Source organism: Astatotilapia calliptera, chromosome 3 (genome assembly GCF_900246225.1).
Source record: "Astatotilapia calliptera chromosome 3, fAstCal1.2, whole genome shotgun sequence".
NCBI classification, from domain to species: Eukaryota; Metazoa; Chordata; class Actinopteri; order Cichliformes; family Cichlidae; genus Astatotilapia; species Astatotilapia calliptera.
The window spans coordinates 37,662,169-37,677,612 of NC_039304.1; the positions used below are offsets into that span (position 1 = coordinate 37,662,169).

Here is a 15,444-nt window from a genome sequence, read left to right on the forward strand (position 1 = left end):
TGGGAATCGCCTTGTTGGTGCAAAAATTAAATTTTATGTCTGCCAAACTGGGTTATCTTTGGAATTTCTCAAGATTCAACTACAGAAATTGGAACAAACGATGTGTTTTTGTGATAAGCTGCTAGTAGAAAATGTGTGTAATTTAAAATTAGTTTTTTGATTTAGCCTTCTGTTATGTGTAGACACAACACTGGGTAATCCCTCGAGTTAGGTGCGGCTTTTAATGTTTGAATGACACATAGATCAGTGTTAAGTGGCCAAGCAAACAAACAAAACAATTCAGGTACACAGACTGGACTGAAATGAGTCAAGCCTACAGAAAGTCCTACAAAACCCAAACCACTGCTCAAAACCACTTTCAAATTCAAGAAAGTCTGGCTTCTTGGGATCAAAATGAAAAGAAATGAATGGGGACTCGAGACTTTTGTATAGTACTGTATTTTATACTATTCAACCATTTCTTGGGACAAAAAACAGTAGAGGTGTACGTGAATCAACTGTGGCAGGGTTTTATTCCAAAATACTCCCACTGTTTAATTTTTGGAAACAAGATTCCTGAGACTAAACTACAACACAGAGATTCACATGAATACACAAAACTCTTTATCTTCATGTTCTTGAAATTTAACTGTGTGGCAAGTTTATAAGCAAACCCTTCATTACTTTTTGTTTTTGAGTGCTGTGAAATACTTCATATCTGTTTTTAATAAATACGGTCACATTGGGAGCAACTAAGATTTATTCTTTTACACACTATCGTGATTTTTGATTGGACTTACTATCACTATTGTTTCTGCTTTTCTTATTCACGACTGAAGAGATTTCAGTCTGCTGTCTGGTTTGGATTTCACTAAAACAAAAACTGGGACGAATATTCTGACATGCATTAAAAATATTCAGATTCTCTGTCACAAACAAAATCTTCTGTCTGGTTTTAAACACAAATTAAACCTTTTCTCCTAAAAATCAACAAAGTCGAGCAGAGCAATATGTTGCAGGAACTTTGTATGAAACAAGGGAATGAACATGAAGTAAAACTATGCAAACACAGTCCCTGTAAATACATATAAAACATTTAAAGTCCAAGCAACATGCATCAGTCAAACTAATCAAGAAAGAGAGAAAAAACATGAACTTAAAACACTCCGCTGTTACTTTGATCTTAAAAACGATCGATTTCAAACCTTCAAGCACAACTTTCAGTGCGTTTGAATTCATTTATTAAGGAACCGTGTACAACTCTCTCCTCTCAACTTCAAACTCCCCCATTGCACAGCAGAAAAGTATTTATAAATTCTGCTTGCTTTAAAAGTGTAAAACTGCAAGAAGAAAAAACATACAGCACGCCCTCATCTCCCAAATATTTATGCAAAATCTGTAATTTTGTAACAACTTTCTGTAAAACGGATCACCTTTAAACATTTATAAAATTTCTAGAAAATTTTATTTGGAATTTCAAAGTGTCTCCAAAAGAAAGAACAAAACAAAATAAACAGCATTTATCTGTAGTCCTACCATTAATAATTGTACTTTTAAACTGATCAATCTGCTGATTATTTTGGCAGTAACTACTACTACTACTACTAGTTTTAATTGAAAACTTGCCTAAAAATGAAGTAATTACCAATAACAAGTGAATTTTGGGTCCCATAAAGAGAAACTCTAAAACATAAAATACTAAAAAAGAAATACTGAGTTATTGATTTTTATTAAACATTCTACTTTTTCGCCATTAACTAAGGACCCCCTTTAATTAAAGGTCTAAAATGTTATGACAATGAAAGTCTCCAAAAATAAAGAAGTACCATCAATATTATCACTAAGGCATGCAACTACTAATTGTTTTGTGAATATAAATAAAAATGCTGATTTTATGATTTCTTCTGCTTTTTTAGTTGTAAATTTAAAAAAAATAATAATTAAATGCAAGCTCCAATTGTAAAGCCAATATAATAAATATTAGGGGATATTTACTCAGGCGGCTGCTTTTGGATAGATCAACGCTTTAAAAGGACCCCCCGCCCCATTGTTGTTTTTTTGAAATTACTGATAAATGAACTTTTCTTTATGAACACTAAACAACTAGAATGTGAAACAAAACCATGAGAAACTAACTGTGCCTCTGTTTGTGCTGAATGCAGTTTAAATGAGACTAAAAGCCCAACAACAAAAGTTGTTGCAGAGCCTCCTTCTTCCTCGTGCTTAAAATCAGCCTGGATGCAAAGCAGCTCACACAAAATAAGAAAAGACAAAAATGGTCTTTTGTTTTGGAGCTTCATATTTAGAGTCGGATTGTGAAGGAAGTCAGCAGCTACAAAAATTCCTCTAGAAGAAGAAGAGGATGATAAAACAGTGACTCTGCCCCCTCCTTCGCCACATAACAGGAGGACAAAAGTTAACATAACAGAGGCTCTAATTTAAAAAAGCACATTAACAATACAATTACACCGTGTGCAGCGTAATTGTAAGAAACACAGCCTGCCTTTTCTTCCTCGCACTTTTCCTTCAGTAGATCTTCCTCTAACTTCTGACCTTCAGGCGAGGCAGCGCCTCTGGCAGAAAATGACTGGAGGGCATAAAGAAAAAAGACAAAAAACATAAGATAACATGCTCTGAAGCGCAAAAATAAATAAATAAACCCCAAATAATGTCACATAAAACTAGTTATACTGAATTAGGGCATAAAATCAAATCGCCTTTACTCTGTCTCCTTGGAAACCTTTCTTATATTAGTAGGACACAAAAAGTCTTCAGAGACAGTATGTATCTCCTCGACGAGGCAGACTTTGAAGAACATTTGATTAAGCACAGTTTAAATCCCTCCTCACTGCAGAGTCTCACCATCAGTAGAACGGCGACTGCGGGCTGATGTAGAGTCTCTGAGTGTGAGAGGTGGCAGGGCTGAGCGATGAGAGAGAAGACAGGGTGGAGAGGGGGTATGGGGACTGAGGTGGTGGAGGAGGTGGAGGGAGGCAGGAGGCGAAGGCCCGGCTGGCGCAGGTCAGGACACCTGGAGTGGTGACAGTGGCAGCAGGTGGGGAAATGGCGAGAGGAGGAGAGTTGCTGCTGGGAGAGTCGCAAGATGCTCCGCTCAGAAAAGACAAGTCTGGAGGAGCAAAGACAAGACGGGGGGAAAACATTATTTGTAAAGCACTTCTCAAAACACTCAGGTTGAATAAAAGCCACCAATTGAAGATATATATGCTCCAGCAATAAGACACATAATTAACGATAAAGGTCTTAAAGTCATCACAAGATACATACTTCCATACTTGTATGTTGTTTCACTCTAGTTTTTATTACTGTATCTGTAGTTCTCAAAGGTTGGTCACTGCATTTGCCTGGTACCTGCTTTGCACCCAATGAGGCAAAAAGATAAAAAAGTGAAAGGTGCAAAGATGCATCTACGTGCATCTTATAACCTACGGTTATTAGGTCCTTCCGTACAGCCCCACAGGGGGGTGGGTGGGTTTGAAGCCCATCCTACCTGTTGCAGGCCTTCATGCACTCTAGTCTTGTTCTAAGTGAGTGCATTGAAAGCAATGCAAGGAGATTATCTGCTCTCCTCGCCCACTCTCATCAAATGATTAGCTGTCATTAAAGGGTATGAGCTGAGCCATTTCCAGTCTGAAGCCAGCACATATCACAGGCCGGCAGGAAACACTGAGATCACATTACACAATCAATTAAGGTTAGTTAAGCACTGGCAGCTGGTGACAGGTAAGTCCTCCCAAAAACTCCCTGTAGAGCCTTCAGCTGATCCAAAATGCTGCAACAAGAGTCCTGACAGGGACTAGAAAGAGAGAGCATATTTCTCCTGCTTTGGCTTCCCTTCATTGGCTTCCTGTTAAATCCAGAATTGAATTCAAAATCCTGCTCCTCACATACAAGGTCTTAAATAATCAGGCCCCATCTTATCTTAATGACCTTGTAGTACCATATCACCCTGTTAGAGCACTTCGCTCTCGCTCTGCAGGCCTACTTGTTGTTCCTGGAGTATTTAAAAGTAGAATGGGAGGCAGAGCCTTCAGTTTTCAGGCCCCTCTTCTGTGGAACCAGCTTCCAGTTTGGATTCAGGAGACAGACACTATCTCTACTTTTAAGATTAGGCTTAAAACTTTCCTTTTTGCTAAAGCATATAGTTAGGGCTGGACCAGGTGACCCTGAATCTTCCCTTAGTTATGCTGCAATAGACGTAGGCTGCCGGGGATTCCCATGATGCATTGAGTTTTTCCTTTCCAGTCACCTTTCTCACTCACTATGTGTTAATAGACCTCTCTGCATTGAATCATATCTGTTATTAATATCTGTCTCTTGATGGAGTTTTTCCTTCACACTGTCGCCATGGTGCTTGCTTATAGGGGGTTATATGATTGTTGTTTTTGTTTTTTTTTCCATTTTCTTTGTCTTACTGTATAAAATTGAACTGAACTGAACAGTTTAGTGTGAGACAGCGTCATACAATGGAAGAAAGCTGAATGCCGGTAGTGTTCATTGCAAAGCAAGAGAATTGTAGGTGTGACGCTCAGGAGTGCCTCCACCTGCTGCTCAAGTCTGGTATGAATGATAGTCGGCATTATTTTGGTCAACAGTGAGATTACAAATATTTGACGTGACTCATCATAGTTTGATTTGATTTTGATTTGATATACCTTTATTAGTCCCACAAGGGAAATTTCATAAGGCTGCCGACCTATTGCACGCAATGGCGGCGCCATCTTACCCTCCGACCATACATACATTACACAAAACATCACATGGGGAAGACAGGTCAGAGAGGTATAACAATGGAAAATGCACCACATGAGGAAAGATAAGGAGAAAAAAATAACTCCCCCCAGACTGAGCTCCAACATGGAGATCAGTTTGAGAACAGAAAAAAACACCTCTGCACAAAGCACATGAAAAAACTTAATACACCAAAGAAACACATGACAAGCAACAGGGGTGGGTAAAGGGTGAGAGACAGCCAGTGTAGACAGTACATCCGGGCCTGCGTGCGCTGGTCTCCTTGATCCGCTGTCAGCATCGGAAGGAAATAAGCGTCGAAGGCGTTTGGAAAGGGAGGGGGAATGAGTGTGTGCATATCAGTGTATATGTATGTGTGCGTGTCCAGAGTTCAGCTGAGACAGTGTCTTTCGCCCTGCCAGGCTAAGTAAACAGTCTTCCAGCCAACCCAGGTGGCCTTGCATGGAATGGGGGGGACAGACTAAACACAGTCGTTATCAGGGTGTTGTTCAGCTCCAGCCTTGACACCGCAGCTGGCGGCAAAGGGGGTCTCCGCATGAAGTGATGGTGGTTTTTACTTTAGTGCGAACAGCTCATATGAATTTCAAAGCAGTTCTACAGTCCAACACTGGTCTCTCAATCTCCCGTTGGAGAGCCGTGAGCTTCGCCATACTTGCGTTCTGTGATGTTGTCATTTCTTGTGCTCAAGGAGCCGATTCTGAGAACTCACAGCAGTGTGCCTCCCCGAGGTGTGATCCAATTTACGCACAGAGATGTTATTCCGGGCTAGCCCTTCCGAGATGTATCCAGTCTGCAGTCAGAGATCTTATTCTGAGTATTCTGAGTATGAATGTGAGAGTGAATGAATAGTGGTATTGTAAAGCGCTTTGGGTGCCTTGAAAAGCGCTATATAAATCCAATCCATTTATTCACAGCAGCCGTAGCCTCTCCAAGATCTTATTCGTGCTGCACTCAATGAGCCCATTTTGAGAAACTCACGCCTCTCCCATCGTTTCAATCCCAGCGGGCAGCCTTGTGAGGGTTTGAACAGCCGGTTCCGCTTTCTTAATTCTTCGATAAGTCAGGGCCAAGCCAGCTCCGATCAGCCAGAACCCTGTTACCATGGTTCCGAATAGGTAGATATCTTCAGCAGTCAGGCTCACCCGAGCCCAGACTTCTCGTTGAGAAAGGGGTGTCAATTGCATTTAGGGACCAGTTGATCCAATCTATAATTCCTCTTTTAGGTTTTAGAGAACAGACTGTGAGAGAGTGTTCCAGGGAAAAGTAATACAAAAAACACAAGACTAGACAAGGACATAAGAGGCTAAGCAGGGAAGCTACGGGAGAGGAGGAGAGGAGAAAAGTGCGACCGCCTTCGTCAAGAGCAAGAGCAGAGAGATAATAAATACACTGTTTGTTCAAACTTTAAAAAAGAACAGGAAAAGGAAAAAAATCATTTTTTCAATTAAGTTGATATTTTTGAACTTCAATGTTATTTTAACTGCAGAAGTAAATGAAAGAGAAATGAATTAAACACGCCGAAGCCCAGAGGGGAATCAATGTGGACTTTTATGAAGGGGCAAAGGTAAAGAAAAGGTATGTGCTGAAAGGCAAAAGCAGAATATTATTTTTTCTCAATTATCTTGTTTTAATAATTGTTGGCAGGGAAAAAATGAATTCAAATTAACTTTAGAGCCCAGACAAAGAGCTGCTATTTTCTTCAGGTATGAATACAGACAGGCTTAGGGCAAAAAAAGTTTGAAAACCACTCTTTTTTTACACAACGAACTTTCATATTCTCGCTGCTTTATGGTGTTTTAGAATAGTCAGTTGTATTTGTTGATGTTGGGGAGTTTAGTTTGGTCTCACATGCATAGCACAGAGTCAATGAATGTTACAGCAGCAGTTTTTTTTTTACCTTGTCACACATAACAAAAGAAAGGTTATTACAATGAAATTAAACTACATTTTGTGTGTACATACTGAGACTTTGAGATATCGATGTAACATGGATAGTTGTGTTTTTATTGCTGCATCCATTATTATATATAATAATAAGACAAACAGAAAAACACAAGCAGTTAAACTTCAGTTTGTTCAGTCAGGAAGCAGACACTTTTGTGAATGAATATTAAACCTGCTTTGGTGTAAATAAAAGTAAGAATGCACTGCAAACGAGAGAATGGTTTAGGATGTGATGGCCACAGATCACTGCTCTGTCTTTATCCCTCTTGACTGATTTTTCATTACTTTGTGTTACTGTGTCTGTTACTGGAGCTGGATGGAACAGGGCCAGAACTCTACAACAGTGGGCTACTCACGCATGTCTCCGATTTAATCTGGCTCCATGAGGGTCCAATATCCTCATTTAAACATCATGTGCCACATCCAGCCCACGTTGACATAAGATGGACCAGATCAGTGAAATTCCCTTTTCTTTCAGCCTGATGTCTGCCACTCCTGCTCTTAGTGGGACCTCACTGTTTATCTGACTCTACCCAGAGATCACCAGGACTATTGGTGCCCCGTTATCTTCACAGAGGAGAGCAGGTTTATACTGGGCGCATGTGACAGATGTGAGCCATGGCATCCTGCCTCCAACATCATGCAGCATGACCAGTTTAGCAGTGAGTCAGTAATGGTCTGACTTTGGTTTTTCTTCTCATCTTCAAGTAGCACCAATGTATGCAAGATTTAAGCGTCTAAGCAGTGTATATATTTATATACTGTGACCTGGAGTGCCTGAAGAGAGATGAAGGAAGCCAGAGAGAAAGGGGAAGAGACTGAGGATGTGCAGAGATCTCAGGCTCCCCGTGGAGCAGCGAAACTGTTAAAAAATGGATTCGGTGCAAATAAGGCTGATTAAAAGCGTCCAGTCGCCGGGGCGCTCCCAGCTTTGCTCTACGCTTTTTAAAAACAACATCTTGTTTTCAAAAGGCAAAAAGAAAACACTTAATTATGTCAGGGTTCTGTGCTAGTCCGAGCGTCAAACCACCGGGACACAAACCTGCTTCCTGAAGTCAATTAAGAAAAACACCTGAATCGTATTTCAGCCTCTTGGTGCTTTAAAAATCACTTCTTCTTCTCCTCATCCTCACACTCATGTCCAGACGTCTTCGAGTTAAAGCTGCTTTTAAGCTCCAACCACAAGAGACCCATTCAGAGAGAAACTCGAGCTCTATTATATTTTCGTACTATCCTCAACTAGTAATCACTTCACCTGAGAGCAGCGGTATGAAAAGAAAATGAGGTCATGGGTGTTTCCGGCCTTGAATTCAGGAGGAAGACTGTGGTTTTTGTCCTGTTCGTGGTCATCAGGTGAGCTCCTTGTCCTCTCAAAGGTATTTCAGGGTGTGTGGGAGCTTGGCCATGGGAGTAGGCTGCGTTCCTCTGGATGTCCTGTGGTGCCTCAGGAGTTTGAGGTATCTAGTCTGTGCCTGAGCTGAGTATGAAGGGAGAGGTGTCGATTTACCGGTCGATCCACATTCCTACCCTCACCTAAGCCCACGAGCTCTGGTGGAGACTAAAAACAACGTGAAGGTAGAGACAAGCAGCAGACACGAGCTTCATTCAAAGGGTGGCAAGGCTCAGACTTTGAGGCAGGTTCGAGCTCAGAGTAGAGCTGCTACTCTTTAGCTTACAAAAAGGAGCCAGCTGAGGTTATTTTGGGCATTTGATGAGACGTTCCAGGCATGTCCTCCCAGGAGGAGACCCAAGACAAAGGAATCATGTCTCTCAGCTGGCTTAAGAATGCATCAGGTTCCCAAGTCAGTTGCTGAGAAAAGGTAGCTAGTGAGAGGGAGGTCTGGGTTTAACTTGCTTAGACCACTGCTTCTGTTATCTAGCTAATCACCAAGGATGGATGGGTGCCTCTGGCTGAATAAAATACAGAGGGGTGGTGTCCCCCTAACAGGTTTCCAGGTTTAATGTCAACCGAGGTGGCATTAAAGTGAGAAGAGGCCCAGTATTACACAAAGAAGGCGTATTTTGAACTGAAAATCATGCAAAACTACAAACGGTTTTCACGGGCCCTTCAAGTTTCGCCATTCACATGATTTTTCTTCACTTCTGTTCAAATATATCTATAAAATACTTGTAGACTTGGTTTTTTTAGCTGTTAAAAACACCTAGAAAAAGTTCTTCACTAACAGAGCTGATAAGTTTTATTCCCCGCAGCCTGCAGGTGGTGTTGATTTGAAATATCTCACTTTGAACAGATCCTCTCAAAGCTGCAGTGTTCAGGGTTCAGGAGACGCTGGCTCAGACAGGCAGCGCTGCGATTGGCTCCCAGGGAGATGCAGGTGGAGAGAGTTCAGCCTCCGACAGCTGCAGCGACGCAGCACGACTGCCAAGCAGCTTTTTCCTCTCAGGGGAAACAACCACGTTTCTTCTTGCCTTCCTTCAGCTTTTAGGTGACCTAAAAATCACTGCCCGCCAGAGTGGCCCCTGCAGGGTCCTGAACCGTGAGCCAATCAGTGGCTATGCTCAAAATGCTTGTTTCACTGTAGGTACATTAGTACTAACAGTTTAAATACTCTGGATATAAACACAACTGAAAAAACACCAATTAAATAAGAACATGACTCAAAAACTGCTATTACTTCATTTTAAAAGCTGAATTTGGTGGTTTTTGTTTTGTCTTTTTTATTTAGGCCCATGTCCGTTTTTCATTTTTAATGTTTTAATGGTGCGATTTGTTAGCTTCCACTTTGATAAAGACAATGAAATCTTTAAGGACTTGTTTTTAATAAGCATAATTACAGAACATACGCAGTGAAATATGGATCGAGATGCTAGAATGCATTTTGGGGTTTTCTTTTTTATTTAACACGTTAGAAAAGCCTTAAAGTGACTGAGAGTTGTTTAAACAGTGCAGGAACAATGTTGGAATTTCTCATCAATTTAATATTTATTTATCAATAAAGACTACATCCATTATTGTTGTAAGCTAAAAAGGTTGGAGCACACTTGACTTTCTCTTTTTGCTCAGTGTGAGTGTTACACCCCCTGCTGTGCTGATCCACGTTACTACACCCTAAAATGAAGGGTGCAGGATGAAAAAGGCGACAACAATGAAGCATCTTTTTTTATTTTTAAACACTCCATCTTCAAATGCGTTTTCCTAAAGCACATTTACAGGAAATGTGTTTTCCTTTATTTTAATGTCAGACTTTAATTCCCTGCAGGAACCCTGGACAACAACATGAATGAAAACAAATGAGAGACTGCAAAAAGCAGACTGCTGCTGAAAGGAGTCCTGCTGTATGAATACTGATGATGGAGAGAACTCTTATTATTATAACCTCATTAAAACAGCCATTAAAGTGAGAGAGCCTCCTTTTGAGATCCTTTACATCAGTGTGACTCATGAATCCTCCCGTCTGAGATGCTGTTGGAAGACACACAATCTGCCTTTAATTTGATAGTTGGTGACTTGTCTGCTTGAGTGAAGACTTTGTTTTCTTTTTAAAGACAGAAGTGCAAATCTGAAACTGTTGCTCTTTTTTTAAACTACACATGTTCTGACTTTACAGCAGCCTGTCCACTGACCCAGGCTAAGTATTTTAGACCTTTCTTGTCTTTACTTTTCTTATTTTCTAAAGAGGTTAGAGGAAGTTGGCAGGGGGGTGGCTGAAATCTATCCCAGCTACCACTTAAGTTGATCACAAGTTAACTTAACCCCACTAACTACATGTCTCCGGTGGAAGCCATGTGGGAGGAAGCCAAAGTACCTGGACAAAACCCACACAGATCCAAACTCATCACAGAAAGGCGTGACGGTGTCCTCCTGTGTGTGGACCTTGGAAAGTTTTACCGGAAACCTCAACTTTCTTTCCTTGTTTTCTGTCATTTACACGCCGCTCCAATGCTGGAGGTCGTTGAAGACCAAGAGGAGATGTAACCCCGACAAAACCAAAGCAGAGTGTCTGCTTGTTTGGCTGCACCTAGAAAATCTCTACATTGGGGCTGTGTTATATCGTCTGCTATGCAGTTACATTCTAAACGAGATAATATCGAGATGATATCATGTCAGAGATCTGCAAGCGATGCACGTCAGCTGATGTCGATTTTGTAGCTAAAAGGCGAGTTACTTCCAACAAAGAACAGTTTCCAAATTATGCAAGAAAACAAGCAGTTTCACTGTTGAGTACATCCAGGCTACGAAGGAGAAGATGCTAGCAGCTGGTCATGTGCGACCTAAATGTAAACAAACGACTGGCTAACTACGCTCCACATGATAGGAAGAGTAGGGACGGAAACCACTGATGTTGTTACATGGTGGGACTTTCAGCAGCTGGTTAAAAAGATTGACCTAACTTCATCCTAGCTAACAGGCTTTTTTACACTTTTATTTAGTTTCCAGAGAAAACACTACCTACGATACTTCTTAACTTCTATTTGCTGCATGCCAAGCTGCAAGCATCGATTAAAACACCGTTCAGTTCTTTTATCTATATCATCAGAAACATCGTTATTAACAATTTCTTTGAAATATTCTCCTACAATTTGTTACTGTCCAATTAAAGTTGTGAACTGTTACCAAAGACGAACCCTGGTGACGTCCACCGCACTCTCCAAATTAGTCTGACTTACTGGAAGAAATGCAAACCAAGAGTGGGGCTGAAGAGCCCCAAATAACAGACCCAATACTCTCAGAACATCCCTCAGTTACGACACGGTCCTAATCCGTGTCTAAGTCCTGGTCTGAGGTTCAACTCAACACACTCTGCTCTCCAGCACCCTGGCATACACCAGGGAGGCTGGGCAGTGTGTGGGTGTGGCACAAGCTACTCATTTATTCACATGAAAACTGTTTACAGTGTGTGTGTGTGTGTGTGTGTGTGTGTGTGTGTGTGTGTGTGTGTGTGTGTGTGTGTGCTGAGGAGTACCCAGGTTCCACAGGGTGGTCTGAGCAGCAAGCTCCTTGGCATCATCCAGCAGAGCACACAGCTTGTCAGGGATGTACGTCCTTCGTGTGGATTGTATCACCACCTACATGTACGTACACACACGCACACACACATAGTGTTTGGTTAATGTAGAAACAAACAATCGTTTCACTGAAATGAAGACACACAAAGACCGGGGAGGTAATTAATGGGGTAAGTCACAGTCAAAACTGCATTGCTGGGAAACAAAAGAAAAACAGGCGAGCTGCTGGCTGGTTTTATGACTGTTTCTGTAACTTTAACATCTTGTGAAACAGTTTAAATAAAAAAAATTTAAAAAACAGCTTTAAATGGAACTGCTGAATTTTCCACACACTACAGAATATAAATGTTATTTTTTTATGTTCATATGCTGATAACACAGGAAGAATCTGGATGTTATAACGGGATAATGTTAGAGATGGTCATGATATGTAAGACTTCACTGAAACAAGAACACGTAATAAGCAAAAATTCACTGAATATCAATTTATTTGTACTTTTAAAGTTGTGTTTTTAAATGTTTAAACTGAGTAACATAGAAATATTTCTCATCTATGTACATAATTGTGTTGCATTTCAGCTTTGTGACGTACATAATTTACTGCTGTGGACTTTGCAGCCCGCAGCACAACCCTGTCCCACCAGGCTGTAAAATAATCTGTCCTTGTGCCTGCAGCAGAATCACATGTATGGAATATATAGAAGCTATAAATAATTCAGTACGGTCAAGCTGTGTTTATATTTGTGGTTGCGTCATTAATGTTATGCATGGTTACAGACACACACATATTTCTGTATTACACCTTCTCGCAGCTGTTTATGGAGATTTATGGAGTACATGTTTATGCATTAATGCAGTCTGCAGTGCTCTCGTGCACAATCTCCTTTTTATTTTTTATTACTGTTGTATATAAAAATTTTGCACTTTAATTTAAAAACCATCTCAGCCTTGCCTCTCTAACTTTGCCTCCAAACCACTCAGCATGAGCTGTTCCTCTGATGTCCTCATTTTGTAATCTTTTCATCGTGTCCTTAGCATCTTCAGCTCGACTTCCTGTCTTTTTGTCCGAGCTGACATCCTCAAACCTTTCCTTTTACTCTTGCTGTTGTCCTTCTGCCACAAATCAACCCTCACACTCATCTGCACCCAATCCACAAGCTTAGCCCCCTAGGTGCTACATGTGGTACAGGTGGTATTTTGTTCATGTTAACAGGTATGTTAACGTTAGCTAATATTAGCCAGAAAAAAATCAGTCACCTATGTAATCAAGCCCATTTGAGCTATGACGGAAAACTAGTGTCAACAACAACAGGAAAACTGATTTATGGAGTGAAACGTTTAGCTTTTAGGGTCAATCCTGAGCTAACCTTAAGCAAGCTAACATTATTCAAAAATCTAGTCTGTGATTTGCCATTTCCTCCAAACTTCCAAGGCTGATCTCGTAATTTAGCTGACCTTTTTCAGATAATGTCACAAATCAGGAGTCACTTGATTCATTGAGTATAGTCAAGTTACAGCTAGGAGTTAGCTTCCTAACCTAGCAAAATGGCATCCAAATGAAAATGCGGATAGCATGAGCCACAACAATATTTCATAGATAATAGCAAACAGTATTGATTTTAGCCATAAGTCTATTGTGTAATCGCACAAGTTAAGAAGTATGACTAACACTACTTTCTTTAAAGACAGCTACAATTAGCGTGGATAGAGAGCTAGCTAACACTTAGTTACACAGCACATGAAGAGGTGCTAATGATCCAATACACTGTAAAAATGTCAGTGCAGCAACTCTAAATGTCATTAACTGGATCCTGCACATATATAAGGACAATGGATGTGCATAAATTCCGACACCTCTCAGATATGTTTAACTGCATGCATGTTTATGTGTTAACATCTAGTCAGTCTGAAACCTTGTACAGTAACAGAAGCTTTCCATCCTGCCCTGGTGTGGAGTACAGGTAGTATTCTGGGGGCAACCAGCAGTTTTTGCAGCAGTAAAAGTCGAGCAGGCTGACGGCCGAGGTGATCTGACTCTGCTTGAGCGACAGCAGGCTGGTGCCAGTGAGGGGGGTGCCGGGCAGCAGGGGGTACATGCAGCGCTCCAGGTCATCTGACGGTACAAACACATATACAGGGGAGCAGCATTAAGTTAGACGGGTGCTTCCTTCAGCTCAAGGTACATACGACTTCTTTAAGACCTCACAGAGTATAAGAACAACATCACAATGAATAAGAATTTGCAATTCGTCTCTTTAATTTATATACACCAGTAAAGCCAGTTGTAACTTAACCTGTGAACCCAAAATACTACATTGACCTTTACATGAAACTACCAGCAGCAGGAAAAAGTTTCATGTTATATAAACACTCTTGTGGAGCGGACAACACAGCGGAAAAATTGTGCCGTTTATGCTGGACAGCGTAAGTGTTTCACTCACATTTGTGACTTGAAAATCAATTTAACGGAGTATAAACCCATGTAGGAGCATGTGTGAATAAAAGGCCTTAAAAGATTCAGCTTAAATGGATCCTACTTTTCTCAAAAAGCCCACTGAAAACACCACAGCAGAAAAGATGATCCTGCTGATTTCACAGCCTCTCAAAAGCCTCTCAAAGAGGCAGTGAAGTCAGGTGGAGACAAATAAAATGTCTCTGAAGTCTCCACAACGGCAGCCCTGTGTACCCTTTAGTGCTAAAAAGACGAGTGATACTGACATGCAGGGGTGTGTCTAAAGGTGGGCATAGGTGTACTATAGTAATTTATTTGTGGAATAGTCATGAGGACAATTTGAAAAGATTTACAAATATATATCAGTTTTAAAAATTAGATTAAAAAAACCTTTAGTTTATAAAGCACCACATGAATGAAACGGGGTAATACATCGGGCCGTCTCTTCTCTTCCACTTATCCACTTCAGGTTCTGATTGTCAAAATTTATTTTAAATATTTAATACCCTGTCTCGTCCATATATCAAAACCATAGGGGATACAATGGTTGTACTGCACATTAAATATGGATAACTCGATATGATGACATTTAAAATACTGGAGGCAGCCCGTGCACTTATGGCATGAATTTGAAAATCCTAGTTGATTTCCAGTCTCAGTGAGCTTGAAGTCAAAGTCAAGGTCATTGAGACTTGAACTTGTCTGTGATTTTCAGAATCCTGTGTCACTTAGTCTCAAGTTATGGTGTTCACTTCCCCTCCTGGCAGGGGGAGTATTGTTGCAATAGTTTTTGAGTTAATAATTATGGATAATTAATAATTATGGACGTAAACAAAAAGATGTATAGACTAATATAACAAGGGAATGTGTATAATTATTATTATTTATTTATAGTGTATAACCAAAACAGATATATTTGATCAGTTAAATAGGGGTGGAATAAAAAAAAACCTTTGCTTCTTTTTCGGTTTTTGAGCAGGAAATGTTTTTGTGAATGTGAATAAGATGAATTTCATAAATTTAATGTTTACTGGTTTGTTTTTCGTGCGTAACATTTGTTACTTATATATTCACGACAAAGTGTTTGCTATGGGCGAGTTAACTCTGAACCACTGGCAGTGAGGTCAAGCGAGGAAACGTACTTATGGTGAATTTCTTCTTTGTTTAGGATTTACTCACTGGGATATAGAATAGTTGGGAACCCATGGCAACCATCAGAAAAAGCCTATTTTAGGTAGGAGTCACCACTGGAGAGCATTCTTGGTGAATAAAGGGTGGTGTGATGGCGCTGGATGAGCATCATTCCTGCCCCCCAGTTCTTCTCGCGGTTC

The 15,444-nt window shown here is 40.6% G+C and overlaps 1 protein-coding gene across 2 annotated transcripts in view; it reads right to left on the reverse strand.

Annotated features, from left to right (window-relative positions):
- Positions 1–1,914: 1,914 nt before the first annotated feature.
- Positions 1,915–15,444, reverse strand: part of rbm46 (RNA binding motif protein 46) — a 30,869-nt gene continuing 17,339 nt past the window's right edge. The window contains exons 8-11 of one of the 2 annotated variants that reach the window (XM_026163171.1): positions 13,575–13,774; positions 11,619–11,721; positions 2,842–3,106; positions 1,915–2,566 (exon numbers count right to left, since the gene is read on the reverse strand). In XM_026163171.1, the coding sequence (XP_026018956.1) occupies positions 2,844–3,106; positions 11,619–11,721; positions 13,575–13,774 (566 nt within the window). In that variant the 3' untranslated portion in view covers positions 1,915–2,566; positions 2,842–2,843. Of the gene's footprint in view, positions 2,567–2,841; positions 3,107–9,801; positions 10,118–11,618; positions 11,722–13,574; positions 13,775–15,444 lie in introns of those variants that run through there. The other variant, XM_026163172.1, reaches the window with a different exon arrangement.